The sequence below is a fragment of the Cucurbita moschata genome, unplaced genomic scaffold (assembly GCF_002738365.1).
Source record: "Cucurbita moschata cultivar Rifu unplaced genomic scaffold, Cmos_1.0 Cmo_Scf00028, whole genome shotgun sequence".
Classification (NCBI taxonomy): Eukaryota; Viridiplantae; Streptophyta; class Magnoliopsida; order Cucurbitales; family Cucurbitaceae; genus Cucurbita; species Cucurbita moschata.
The window spans coordinates 1376164-1389951 of NW_019268544.1; the positions used below are offsets into that span (position 1 = coordinate 1376164).

General features: G+C 37.0%; 2 protein-coding genes, 1 long non-coding RNA gene and 7 other non-coding genes across 11 annotated transcripts; 8 read left to right on the forward strand and 2 right to left on the reverse strand.

Moving 5' to 3' along the window:
• Positions 1 to 11: 11 nt before the first annotated feature.
• On the forward strand, positions 12 to 84 carry TRNAA-CGC. Its single transcript has one exon. It is a non-coding gene; the product is annotated as a tRNA-Ala (tRNA).
• Positions 85 to 174: 90 nt separating this feature from the next.
• TRNAA-CGC lies at positions 175 to 247 on the forward strand. The gene has a single exon. It is a non-coding gene; the product is annotated as a tRNA-Ala (tRNA).
• A 91-nt stretch (positions 248 to 338) lies between these two features.
• Positions 339 to 411, forward strand: TRNAA-CGC. The gene has a single exon. It is a non-coding gene; the product is annotated as a tRNA-Ala (tRNA).
• A 90-nt stretch (positions 412 to 501) lies between these two features.
• Positions 502 to 574, forward strand: TRNAA-CGC. Its single transcript has one exon. It is a non-coding gene; the product is annotated as a tRNA-Ala (tRNA).
• Positions 575 to 664: 90 nt separating this feature from the next.
• Positions 665 to 737, forward strand: TRNAA-CGC. The gene has a single exon. It is a non-coding gene; the product is annotated as a tRNA-Ala (tRNA).
• A 91-nt stretch (positions 738 to 828) lies between these two features.
• Positions 829 to 901, forward strand: TRNAA-UGC. Its single transcript has one exon. It is a non-coding gene; the product is annotated as a tRNA-Ala (tRNA).
• Positions 902 to 992: 91 nt separating this feature from the next.
• TRNAA-CGC lies at positions 993 to 1065 on the forward strand. The gene has a single exon. It is a non-coding gene; the product is annotated as a tRNA-Ala (tRNA).
• A 1182-nt stretch (positions 1066 to 2247) lies between these two features.
• LOC111463098 (cell wall / vacuolar inhibitor of fructosidase 2-like) lies at positions 2248 to 3575 on the forward strand. Its single transcript, XM_023106911.1, has one exon. It carries the CDS (start codon positions 2782 to 2784, stop codon positions 3340 to 3342), a length of 561 nt encoding a protein of 186 aa, XP_022962679.1. The 5' UTR covers positions 2248 to 2781; the 3' UTR covers positions 3343 to 3575.
• Positions 3576 to 3810: 235 nt separating this feature from the next.
• Positions 3811 to 7660, reverse strand: LOC111463424. Its single transcript, XR_002713887.1, has 5 exons — positions 7285 to 7660; positions 5727 to 5882; positions 5339 to 5576; positions 4865 to 5010; positions 3811 to 4480 (listed from the first exon to the last, which is right to left on the reverse strand). It is a non-coding gene; the product is annotated as an uncharacterized LOC111463424 (long non-coding RNA).
• Positions 7661 to 10283: 2623 nt separating this feature from the next.
• LOC111463119 (transcription factor HEC3-like) lies at positions 10284 to 11614 on the reverse strand. Of its 2 annotated transcripts, none has more exons than XM_023106942.1 (2): positions 10931 to 11614; positions 10284 to 10841 (listed from the first exon to the last, which is right to left on the reverse strand). In XM_023106942.1, the coding sequence occupies exons 1-2, from the start codon at positions 11100 to 11102 to the stop codon at positions 10423 to 10425; spliced, it is 591 nt and encodes a 196-aa protein (XP_022962710.1). In that variant the 5' UTR covers positions 11103 to 11614; the 3' UTR covers positions 10284 to 10422. The 2 variants fall into 2 exon arrangements, with proteins under 2 accessions (XP_022962710.1, XP_022962709.1); XM_023106941.1 differs by having other exon boundaries at positions 10284 to 10856.
• Between the last annotated feature and the right edge of the window lie 2174 nt (positions 11615 to 13788).

Here is a 13788-nt window from a genome sequence, read left to right on the forward strand (position 1 = left end):
GGACCACCAATGGGGGTGTAGCTCATATGGTAGAGCGCTCGCTTCGCATGCGAGAGGTACGGGGTTCGATTCCCCGCACCTCCATTTTTTAGATTTAACATTCTCGTTTTTTTTAGACACAAAAATATAATTACCTTAATCTTCGAAAAAATGTATTTATTTTGGACCACCAATGGGGGTGTAGCTCATATGGTAGAGCGCTCGCTTCGCATGCGAGAGGTACGGGGTTCGATTCCCCGCACCTCCATTTGTTTAGATTTAACATTCTCGTTTTTTTTAGACACAAAAATATAATTACCTTAATCTTCGAAAAAATGTATTTATTTTGGACCACTAATGGGGGTGTAGCTCATATGGTAGAGCGCTCGCTTCGCATGCGAGAGGTACGGGGTTCGATTCCCCGCACCTCCATTTTTTAGATTTAACATTCTCGTTTTTTTTAGACACAAAAATATAATTACCTTAATCTTCGAAAAAATGTATTTATTTTGGACCACCAATGGGGGTGTAGCTCATATGGTAGAGCGCTCGCTTCGCATGCGAGAGGTACGGGGTTCGATTCCCCGCACCTCCATTTTTTAGATTTAACATTCTCGTTTTTTTTAGACACAAAAATATAATTACCTTAATCTTCGAAAAAATGTATTTATTTTGGACCACCAATGGGGGTGTAGCTCATATGGTAGAGCGCTCGCTTCGCATGCGAGAGGTACGGGGTTCGATTCCCCGCACCTCCATTTTTTTAGATTTAACATTCTCGTTTTTTTTAGACACAAAAATATAATTACCTTAATCTTCGAAAAAATGTATTTATTTTGAACCACCAATGGGGGTGTAGCTCATATGGTAGAGCGCTCGCTTTGCATGCGAGAGGTACGGGGTTCGATTCCCCGCACCTCCATTTTTGTAGATTTAACATTCTCGTTTTTTTAGACACAAAAAATATAATTACCTTAATCTTCGAAAAAATGTATTTATTTTGGACCACCAATGGGGGTGTAGCTCATATGGTAGAGAGCTCGCTTCGCATGCGAGAGGTACGGGGTTCGATTCCCCGCACCTCCATTTTTTTATAGATTGAACATTCTCGGTTTTTGTTAGACACAAAAATATAATTACCTTAATCTTCGAAAAAATGTATTTATTTTGGACCACCAATGGGGGTGTAGCTCATATGGTTCGGTTTGCATGCAAGAGGCACAATGTTCAATGTTCAATGTTCAATGTGCACTTCCATTTTTTACAAGTTTCAACAATTTGGCGAGAAGGGAAATCTCGAGTAACACATTAGACTATTGTCAATTAGGAGCTGTTGTTGTTCCAAAAAAAAAAAGAGAAATAAAAGTAAATCGATCCAGAACTCAGTGTCTTCATTATAATAAACGACTCACACAATGATCGCCTCATCGAGCTATCTGTTCTTGAAACATACACTCAAGACATTAGAGGTTACATTGATCGGCTCGCTCAAGATATTAAATGTTACAATGATCGGCTCACTCAAAACTTCTCGAACTATCTGTTGTAGATATCAAGCTACCTAAGAATTAGCTCGCGGTTGAAACTGGAAAAGGATTTTAGAGAACAAAGACAATGAACCCATTATATGGGCATATCACAATCCAAAAGCACTAACGCCATTGATGACAGCCCTTAGAAACTTGGGTGCATGCATGCAATAATTGGCAATCAAAAGCACATTTACCCCACACAGACACACACAGACACAGTGAAAACAAAGAGAATCCATAGCAGAAATGGAGGAGGCCAATTGTACCAAAATCAAACAAAAAAAACCCTTCAAAAAATGGCATTTTGTCTTTGTCCATTGCCACTTTATACCCTTTGGCCCGTGACTCACTGTATCTGTCTCTGTCTCTGTCTCTGTCTCTGTCTTCTTCCAAAATAATAATCTGATTAATCAAAAGGGTAATTAAGCCACATCAATTCCTTTCCTCACAGTCAAACATCTTATTATTATATTAAATGGGGTTTGAGAGAATCGAATCATTCTTCCTTCAAAATCATTTCTTTTCTTATCTTTTTCTTCTTGCTTTATGTAAAGTACCTATAATTCTTCACAAAAGCTGCTTCCATCTGCTGAATCAAAACAATTTTTCAGACTAGATTCTCTGTTTCCTTTCTTCTTTTTATTATGAAATTCGATTTAAGATATAAAGATATTTGTAGAATATAGCTTGTATGACTATAATCAGTTAGATACTGAACGAAACAGCTCGACTGTAAATGATTGGCAGAGATAGAGTGTACATTTTGATTGATACTTTACTGTGTGCTTGCTCTACTATAGAATAGAGACTGACTCATCGGTAGAAGGATTAATACATCGAAACCTGATTGGATGGAATCCTCAATTTTCTATTCGATCTCTATGAGAGCCTTGAAGTCGGGTTAGGAGTTGGTTAGTAGTACATTTTATCTTCGGTTAATTAGTATAGAATATTTTCGTTTGTATCCCATTTAAAAAACGGTGTATCCCACTTCTCATTCATATATGAACTTTTATCATCATCACCTTCACATTCTTCATACTCTTTTGTTCTTAATCTTTCTCTCTCCTCTCTCTCTCTTTCTCTCTCTTTCTCTCTCCTCAATAAACACTTCACTACTTACTCGTTGGGCCTTGTTAATTCATTCTTCTCCCTTTGAAGAAACATTCGAATTTGTTTTTCTAGAGAATTTCATGTTCTTTCTTCATTGTCCTCTCTCTTTCTCTCTCTTGAATTGAGAAAAAGATCGAATTTTTCAGCCAAATTCCAAATGGGTATGAAGAATTTCCTCATATTTCTCCTCTTCCTTGCAAACCCATCAATCTTTCTTCACCAAACCACGAAATTTGTGGCAGCCGATCAAACCCTAATCCAGAAAACATGCAGAAACACCCTTTACTATGACCTCTGCATGTCATCCTTAAAATCCGACCCCACCAGCCTCACCGCCGACACCAAGGGTCTCGCTGCCATTATGGTCTCCATCGGTGTCTCCAACGCCACCGCCACCGCCACCTACCTCTCCACCCAGCTCCCAACCTCCGCCGGTGCCGCTGCCAACAACAACAGAACGAAGCTCTTAAGACAATGCTCCGAAAAGTATGGATTTGCAGCGGAAGCCCTTCGAGCCTCTCTGAAGGACTTGGCTGAGGAGACTTACGACTATGCTTATATGCATGTGTCTGCGGCGGCGGACTATGCCAATGTTTGTCATGATGGGTTTAAAGGGTTCCCGACGGTGGCTTATCCGGCGAAGCTTGGCCGGAGGGAAGAAGGGCTGAAGCGTATTTGCAGAGTGGTTTTGGGGATTCTGGATGCTCTTGGTTGGTGAAATGGTGATCATAATTGAATTGGGTTTTTGTTTTCGGCTTTTGCTTTTGTTGTTCTTCTTTTTAGATGGTTTGTTGATGTGTTTTTTTAAGAGATTTAATGACTCTTTTATCCTTTCAGTTATTTTACTTCTTCTAGATTGAGAACTTGTGGAACTTGAAGCTTCGAATAATTAACTTTTTATGTTTTTATGTTCTTAATTTAATAGAATGCTTTGTATGTGTGTTTATTTTTTATTTTTTAATATAATTCTATTACTTAATATATGTATCATGATCTAATACATTTTGAATGTTTGAATCTTTGTCCACCTTCTTGTATAAATAACGCTTCTTTCCCTCATTTAATGTTAATGTGAGATTTCGTGAATATCTGAATAGGACGAACCGCCCCGTGGTTTGCTTCGAAGTGTTTTGTTTGTTCTCCTTTTGTTACCCTCTTATTTCGTATCTCCAATTAATATGGGATCTCACAATTTATTTCTATCAGGGATTCGAGTGCTTTATTTCCCTTCAACCGATGTGAAATTTGTAGCACACCGCACAATGTCTGACTCTGATAACTTTCGTAACAGTTCAAGCTCATCCCGCTAACAGATATTGTCCAGTTTAGTCTGTTACATATCGCCATCAGCATCACAATTTTGAAGTATGTCTGCTAGGGAGAAGTTTCCACATTCTATAAAGAATAATTCGTTCCCCACTTCAACTCCAACGGACGTTGGATCCTCGTTAAGTTAAATTCAAAATTAGAAAGAAAAAACAAAATTGTTTTTTTTTTTTTTGCTCACCTTGACCATGGTTTCTCATTTTCTTCATCCTCCTCCAATGGAGATCGTGACCTCACTCTTTATACTCCCAGGTATAATCTTTATACCCTTTAATTTTGAGTGTTCCATTTTCAATTTCGAGTAAGTTTGATTACCTGATTGGGTTTTGATTTGGTGGAGTGTATCTTTAGGGTTTCGTTTTGGAATCAGATTCAGAAGAAATTTGTGGAAGGTTTGATGGGTTGAGATTCATTAGGTCTTTGGTAGCTACTCATAGATAATACAGACTTTGAGACAGCTGCCTTGCGGTACCAGAAGTGTTGCTCTATCTGCAGCTCTGGGTTTAACACGAGGTGACTTTCTCATAACCCTATTCAAAACAAAGGGAGGAAAACCCTAAATCAATGCTCATATAAATATATTATCAAACCTCCATTATAACTTAAACTCTCATTCTCAATATCTAATAGCCCAAACCTATCGGATGTTGTCAACTTTAACCGGTTACATATAATCGTCAGCTTCACGATTTTAAAAATATGAATTTTGAGATTTTGAAAAGTAAAAGAAGTCAAGTGGACCAAAACCGAAAGTATATTACCAAAATAGGAAGCTATCAAAGTAGATATATCAAAACAAAATTCCAATTAAATTACTTTTATCATTAACTAATAAACATATACATATTTATATTGTATCAACCTAATTTTGAATTATAAGCTATGTTGAGCATTGAGTTATCCTAGTTTCTTACCTGCAAGTCCAGCCAAGTTGCAAGCTGTGCCAATGGGTCTTGTCAATTCATGTGACCTTTGTGACACAACCCAACAAATCATCTGGTCCAACACACTTGGGCCTACATATAACCTCATCGTCATGTCAACTCAAACTCTTTTATTCCTGTTGGGTTCACAAGTTTGCAAGTTAACACAAATTTTTAGTTTTCAGTACGAATCTATTAGACAAAATTGATAGAAGTCATTGGGAAGCATGCAATCCAAAACAAAAAGTGAAAACTGAATAATAATATCATACAACTCTTCCCAATATCATTAGAATATTCACCAGGAAAATAAAATCAAGGATGATACACCACTCGTTTAAAAAGTTATCATTTTGATTTTCGATTATATTAGTGACCAACATTTGATCCAGCACTGCAACAAAATGCATTTAAAAATTTAGCAAAATCTGTCACGACGAAGATAATATACAGTAGGTAATGTACCTCTCTCTTGAATCAATAACCATGGGTGTAATGCTCCTTTTGGCTGGCTTGCTGGCAACAGAGTGGCTTGAAGAGCTTATGTACCTGTGTTTACTTGTTTTCTTTTCCATTTCATGTCCTTTCCTCTCAGCTATTTTTTCAACCACTGTGTTATCTGGTTTTTCAACGCTTTTATTTTCTTTTTGTTTCACTTCTGCTTCTGCTTTCCTATTTTGATCCTCGTTTATAATCACTGCATCTGTTGAACTTGTATTCTGATTAGTCATTGTGCATGTTCTATCATCTATATCATTTAGAAATAAACTATGAAGAACAAATTATTGAAAGATGAAAGACAAACAACTACTTCGAGAAAACATGACAGGAAATGAGCAAATGTAAATCTGACCTGATAATATGAAAAGAGCATCATTTTATTGAGTCACCAAAACAAGTTGAAATAAAAAATTTTAAAAAATTTATAAGCCTTGCAATAACGTCTCCAGGACCTTCCAAGTCTGGCCACTTTCCAAATGGTGCAATTTCCATATGATCAGCTCACCTCCTGCAGGAAATGAAAACTAAGATGAACTTAAATCTCCCAGGATTTAGTTACTGGCTCAAACATGTACTTAAAAACAAACATGTACTTAAAAACAAACATCTGCAATCAGCAGAAGTACTACCATCATCGAAGAGATTTTAGGGAAAAAGAGCAGCTTCATGGAATTCTCTTTGATCTTGTTATTTACCATTGCTATTTCTTGATGTGACTTGTCAATCTATTTGCTTCTTATACCTGTGTCTCCCTTTTAACCAACTTGAAAAGTGTTTTGTAATCATCATGGATTTACCTTCCTTTTGTGAATTTCATACATCAATGAAATTGTTTTTTAATAACAAAAAAATTCCCCAAAGTAAGGGTGATTAATTTTACATGCTCTTACATGAAAGAAGGTCCTCCTTTTACAGAATTCACAAATTTCAAATGTTGGAAAGTAGAGCTCTATATGCTACAAAGTTAAATAGACTTCTTAGAATAACATCAGATCATTTTTCAACTTTCCTCCTACTCGAGAATTTTAAATAGTGATCTACTCCTTCTAGATTTTAAAAAGCATATGTGAGATCCCACATCAGTTGGGGAGGAGAACGAACCATTCTTTATACGAATGTGAAAACCTCTCACTAGTACACGCATTTTAAAAACCTTGAGGGGAAGCTCGAAAGGAAAAATCCAAAGAGGACAATATCTACCAGCGGTGGACTTAGGCTGTTACAACATGGCTGGACCCCCAACTTTCTTCAAAGCTGTACAACCTGGTGGAATGAGCTCTGTCTCGGGTTGGCCAGGTTTTGCATTTGTAACAAAAATGACGTCTTAAAGATGAAGCTTAAAGGGTGTGATACAGATCAGATCTCTTTTCGATTCTCCTCACACTTCGAATTTTAAAAGGCAATCTACTCCTTTTAGATTTGAAAACTTGTGGGCGTTACAATTTCAAAAGGCGTGGGCATCATCAAAGTGTGGTGGATATTAGCACCGCTGTTACCAAAAATGCAGATCCTAAATTGCGGTGAAATGAAATTATAGCTTAATAATGATACAAAATATTGACCAAAGAAAGTACCAAAATTATTACCAGAAAATTCACCAAATGTACTCAGCTTCATAACACTAAACCTAATGTTGAGAGATCCAGAAATATTTTTACATACCAGAATGTGAGAAGCGAAGGCTATCTATTAACAGCAGAACCAGGGGCTTTATTCTGTCCTTCCACAGAATTCAATAATCAAGAGGAACAGTTAGCCCATGGCTAAATATTCAACCAACCACTCAAATCTAAATACTCAGAACATGTCCCTTGAAAGCCTAAGTTGGAAACAACTGAAAATTGAAGATGGCTAACCTAATTTCATAAAAAAATCAAAATCAGAAGCGACGAGGGAAACAGAATGCAGACCTTGATAACGAAATCAGCCCCGCCGGTTGCAAGGAGAGATGAAAGTGGATGAAGGTCTAGGGTGAGCACTGACTTTGAGTCGAGCCAGTTGATTTGAAGCGTTCCACTCTTTATTTCTTCGTCCTGCTCCGAATTTTGAACAATCAAGTGAGTAATCGCAGGAGAAATTTTAGGGCTAAATTGGAGAAGGAAAGAGGAACCGGAAGCTGATGAAATTTGGCGCCCCTTGCAATGGGGGGTGTCGAAATGCGATGGTCGCTCCCAATTTGGCGCGTTTTTTGGATAGCCTTAGTTCGAATTAAACGGTAGAGCGAGGAATGATCGATGGTTATTGACACGTAGTTAAGATATGTAGCACAAATTAAAGATATGAAACAAGTAGCGGGCAAATCAAGTGTTGGTTTAATAACATAGACGGATGGATTAGGTATGAAAATGCATCGAAAAATAGTTGTTCGATTGTACCAATTGATTCATCACAATTATTTTGAAGACATTTCAGTTCCAAAATCAACGTTTTTTCTATATACCAAAATTCATGTGAAATCATTGAATAAGACATCACCAAAGTTGGTGATTGAGTATCATTTGATATGAACGTCATGTCTCATATATAACTTAAGAATATAATGATTGAGTATGATCATAATCATGATGCATATACTCATATATATGGGCACTCGGATGATCGCCCTATCTATAATCTTTCATGTTCTTGTGCTTCGTAGTTACAGACATGGATGCAAAAAACATAGTAATAATCATGTCTTTAAAATTAATATTTGTCATTATATAGTAATAATTTCTATAGAGTTCATATGTATAGTTGGTTCTCCATTTGGTCGCTAATAATAGATATTGATTAACTAAATATTCTCGATGGTAAGAGTTTTATAAGTATTTTAGTAATCGACTCTTGCACGATCGGTCATGACTTATGTTATAGATGTACAATCTGTGTTGTGTTCGATAAGGGAGATTATATTAGAAGAAACTATTCAAAAATACTAAAAAACATGTCTTGTTTTAACCACTCCATTAACCTAAGCATATCTCATATTTACTTCTCAGTTTAGAATTTTTGTAACAGTCCAAACCCACCACTAATAGATATTGTCTGCTATGTAGTCGTCAGTCTCACGATTTTTTAAAACGTGTCTGCTACGGAGAGGTTTCCACACCCTTATAAGAAATATTTTGTTCCCCTCTTTAATCAACGTGAGATCTCACAATCCACCTCCCTTGGAAACCTAGTGTCCTCACAATATTTCGTTCCCTCTTTAATCGATGTGAGATCTCACAATCCACCTCCCTTAGAAGCCCAGCGTCCTTGCTGGCACACTATCCGATGTCTGACTTTAATAACATTTGTAATAGTCTAAATTCTATTTCGTTCCCTCTTTAATCGATGTGAGATCTCACAATCCACCTCCCTTAGAAGCCCAGCGTCCTTGCTGGCACACTATCCGATGTCTGACTTTAATAACATTTGTACTAGTCTAAATTCACCGCTAGCAAATATTATCCGATCCATCTTCCTTGGAAGCCCAGCATCCTTGCTGGCACACCGTCCGATGTCTGACTTTGATAACATTTGTAATAGTCTAAATCCACGGCTAACAGATATTATCCGCTGACGCTGGCACACCGTCCGATGTTTGACTTTGATAACATCTGTAATAGTCTAAATCCACCGCTAGCAGATATTATCCGCTTTGGCCTGTTACGTATTGCAATCAGCCTCATGATTTTTTAAAATGAGTATGCTAGCGAGAGGTTTCCACACTTTGTAAGCAATGTTTCGTTCCTCTCTCCAACCGATGTGGGATCTCACAATCCACCTCTCTTGGGGCCCAGTGTTCTCACTCGCACACCGCCCCATGTCTGACTTTGATTGTAATAGCCCAGATCCACACCTTGTAAGCAATGTTTTGTTCCTCTCTCCAACCGATGTGGGATCTCACAATCCACCTCTCTTGGGGGCCCAGTGTTCTCGCTCACACACCGCCCCATGTCTGACTTTGATTGTGATTGTAACGGCCCAGATCCACACCTTGTAAGCAATGTTTTGTTTCTCTCTCCAACGATGTGGGATCTCACAATCCACCTCTCTTGGTGTCCTAGTGTTCTCGCTCGCACATCGCCTCATGTCTCACTTTGATTGTAACAGCCCAAATCCACCGCTAGCAGATATTGTCCTCTTTAGGCTTTTTCTTTCTGCCTTCCCCTCAAGACTTTAAAACGCTTATGCTAGGGGAAGGTTTCCACACTTTTATAAATGGTAGTTTTTTCTCCTCCCCAACCAATCTGGGACATCACATTGATACCATTTGTAACATCCCAAACCCACCGCTAGCAAATATTGTCTACTTTAACCCGTTACGTATCGTCATAAGCCTCACAGTTTTTTAAAACAAAGATGTTTCCACACCCTTATAAAAAATGCTTCGTTCCCCTCTCCAACCCATGTAAAATCCCACAGTTTTACTATCGAGCTACAGCAAAACAACTACATATTAAAATCAACGAGCTAAAACTAATAAATTACAGTACACCTAACGATCTTAGACCCTACTCGAACTTTCAAAGAACCTACCGCATCATGTAAGAATTTTATATACCAAAACAATGACATAAAACAATACATTTATTCTCTTATTCCTTTTTAGTACATATCTTGAAAATCTTCACCTTTTAAGTCTCTCTTTATTCTATATTGTGAGGGACAAAGAGGAGATTCATGAAAAAAAAATAAAAAATAAAAAATAAATAAAAATTGTAATGATTTTGAAGATGACCTCACGTCAGTGTTAATTCCAAGAAGGAGAGTCGGCCAAACAACCTTTCCTGCCATACTTCAACACTCCAAATGATACTTCCCTTTTTAACATATCATATTATGATCCTACGTAACCTTAGCATACACTAATCATTATTCCACCTCCCTTAAGTTAACAATGATTTTAATCGTTTAATTACGTTTAGACCTTCGATTTTCGTTCATAACATATCAAATTGTTGTTTCAAACGTCGATGATTTAGTGTTTTATCCTTACGATTCTATTTGAACGTACGATTACGAACATATCGATTAGTAATTAATCACAACCATACACTTAATTTGGTTGATATTAATGCTCACCATCCTGATGGCATAATGGTTGGAGTAGCTTCCATGGAAGTGGACGAGGAGTTTGAAGTATTAGCCTTATGGAATGGAAATGGCCACCCTCCGGCGACTGCGCTGTCGCCGGTGCTCGGCTGAGTTGACTGAAGAAATTGGATTTGTCTTTTCAAGAACTTGACATACCTAATGGCTTCATCTAGCATTGAAGCTGTATCCATCTTTGTTCCTCCGGGGACGAGCCTTTGAAGAATTCTGATCTTTTCGCTGATTCTTTCTCGACGAAGACGAGCGGCAATGCTTTGTGGGTCGTCGCTAATTCGAACGTTTCGTCTCTTGGGTTTTCGAATAGTTGATGGGTCGATATCGACTGGCTGCATCGCGGCGATCTTGTACATCATCTCCTTCATAGCACCAAGCTCTTCTTCTGGCTCTTCTTGATCATTACCTGCCCAATTCACTTAAATTACGATTTAACACGAAATCTTGTGTTCGAACTCTTGTAATGTTATTTAAACATACCGTAGCCTGACATCAGGTGGGTGGATGAGGTAGGGAGCGGTTGATGAGGCAACAACAACGACGGCCAAATAGAACTGAGCTCGTGAACATGGTGAAGGTGAACGATGTCGGGATCGTCGAGGGCGGAAAATTGGAGATGGGGAGAGGGGTTTGGGAGGTGATGGGGGTCCATGGAAGAGGGTGATGGGGTGAAGGAAAACTAGGGTATGGGAATTGAAGTTGAAATGATTCTATAAAAGGCCACAAAGAAAGAGGGTTTTTTGTGGTAGAAGAAGTGAAAAAGATGGTTAAGAGAAAGGGATGAAGAAAATGGCAAGAAATTTGGATGGGTAAAGAAGAAAAAGGAGTGATCTAGGGCTAACATTATTTTGTGCCTTTTTATGGAAGATTTTGCCCCTAGTAATCAAAGGCCTTGCCATATTCCTTCATCTTCTGCTACCCCATCTGCTGGGCTTTCTTTTGTCATCACCTTTTAAAGTATCAATTTTTTTAGGTTAACTCCAAATTAGATATGAAGATCATCATGAGATCAAAAGGGTTTTTAGTTTTTGATTCAAGTTCATAAGATCATGAAGAGATCAAAAGGGTTTTTGATTTTTGATTCAAATTCTTAAGATCATCAAGAGATCAAAAGGGTTTTTGGTTTTTTATTCAAATTCATAAGATCATCAAGAGATCAAAAGGGTTTTTGGTTTTTTAATCAAATTCACAAGATCATCAAGAGATCAAAAGGGTTTTTAGTTTTTGATTCAAGTTCATAAGATCATCAAGAGATCAAAAGAGTTTTTGGTTTTTGATTCAAGTTCTTAAGATCATCAAGAGATCAAAAGGGTTTTTAGTTTTAGATTCAAATTCATAAGATCATCAAGAGATCAAAAGGGTTTTTAGTTTTTTATTCAAATTCTTAAGCTCATCAAGAGATCAAAAGGGTTTTTGGTTTTTGATTCAAATTCATAAAATCATCAAGAGATCAAAAGGGTTTATAGTTTTTCGATTCAAAATTTTAAGATCATTGAGAAAAGATTTGAAAAGAGGCATGTTTTTCATACAATTTTGCGCATGCCCTAATGCAATCATTCTAGGGTTTTCAGAGCCTCCATTTTTAGGCACAGCTAGGGTTTTGTAAGCTTTTTTTCATTATCCTCAAACACATACACTATACTACTAGTTCTTATACTTTTTGTAGTGATATGAGTTCTTCATTAGCTTCCAAATGTGTACTTGTTTGATTCGGTTTGACTATTTTTGTAATGCTTCGTGTTCTTGTTGATTAGGGTTTGTGTTCGTTTCGTTCTTGAACAATATGAGGTTTGCTTTAAATCGGGTTACTGAGAAATCATGAGCGTTTGAATTATACGCCATGAATGATTTATGTGTAACATGTTTTCGAAATTTATAGCTAAAAGTTTGGAGAAATTAATGAAATTTATATAAAGCTTTAATAGCCGAACTAAAAAAAGAAACTTTCAAATTCATCACATTTAGAACATATTTATTATCTTGCATGAAATACACAAATTCGCTCATCTTTCTTTTAATAAATAATTTTTCGAAGCAAAGCAATTTATATGGATAAAAAATTTCAACGATAAATTTATTATGTCAGTGTCTAATTATATAATCAGCTAATCAAAATTCGATGAAAATAACAGTTTTAAGATCATGATCCCTGATGTCATAGAGTTTACCATATAATTGCGATCAAAGCGACACTCGATCGCTACGATTGACGTAATCTTACCGGAGAAACCCTAGATATGGAGTAGGAGGGTTGAAGACTTAGACCATTTATTGGTTGTATTGTAAAAGTTAGGAAGGACTTTAGGGCAAGGACCATCAAGTGATGGAGTCAACATAAAGGGAGGCCATAAAGGGTATACTAATTTAGCTTTTTTTGTACACAACATGTTCCCAATCTCTGCTAGAACAAAAAAATGTTAAAATTGAAAACCTAAAATCCCATTTGATTTTTGTTTATTGTTTCGATTTTCAAGTTTCTTTACTAACAATTTCTTAGCCCTAAACCGAGTAGAGATATATTATTGTTATATTGAGATTCTGTTATCTGGGACGTAAACAAAGATAAGGTAAATCTTTAGAGAGAAAAAAAATAGTCACTTATTCACTAATTAAGACCGTTCGTTCTAATCTCAAGTATGAATATTTTGAATTTTTGTAAAGACCCGAGACGCGTAAGACTAACCACTTTTCCCACACCATATTGTTATTGGTTGGATGCTTTTTGGAAGAGAAAATTGACTGAAAAGAGCAAAGAAAAATGGAAGGGTAAGGTAAATAGGGAAAGGAACAGAAAAGCATGCATTTAAAGTCATTGATATCAATTTACAAAATTTGTGCACCCCACTGCCCCTCCTCCTCCTCCTAATCTGTGCTCTGACTAACACATCCTTACACTCTTCTACCCTTCACAAACTCATTCATTATTGGGTATATTGTTTGTTTCATAAACAATTTGAATTGTTTTTGTATTTGAATTCACTCGATTCGGGTAAATATGCGTTTAACATACGTGTTTTTATCCTCCTTCTCCCTTCTTTTCTCTGATTTCCTCCTCCGACCTCCTCGTTTTATCTCCAATACACCAAGTCATTGTCACCATGGAAATGTGTCATTCCAAGTTGTTTAAAATGAATAAGTATGGTTCATACCATATCGTTTGATTCTAGCAATTGAAACGAACACAATTATTTGATTTGAAACGAAGGCGATCGTCCATTCCAAACTTGAAACATAGAATAACAATTGTTCACGCTCCATGCTCACACACGAGAGACAATTCACTTCTAACAAGAGTATAAAAGGATCACCCACAGTCCCGACCCTACCAACACCATAGG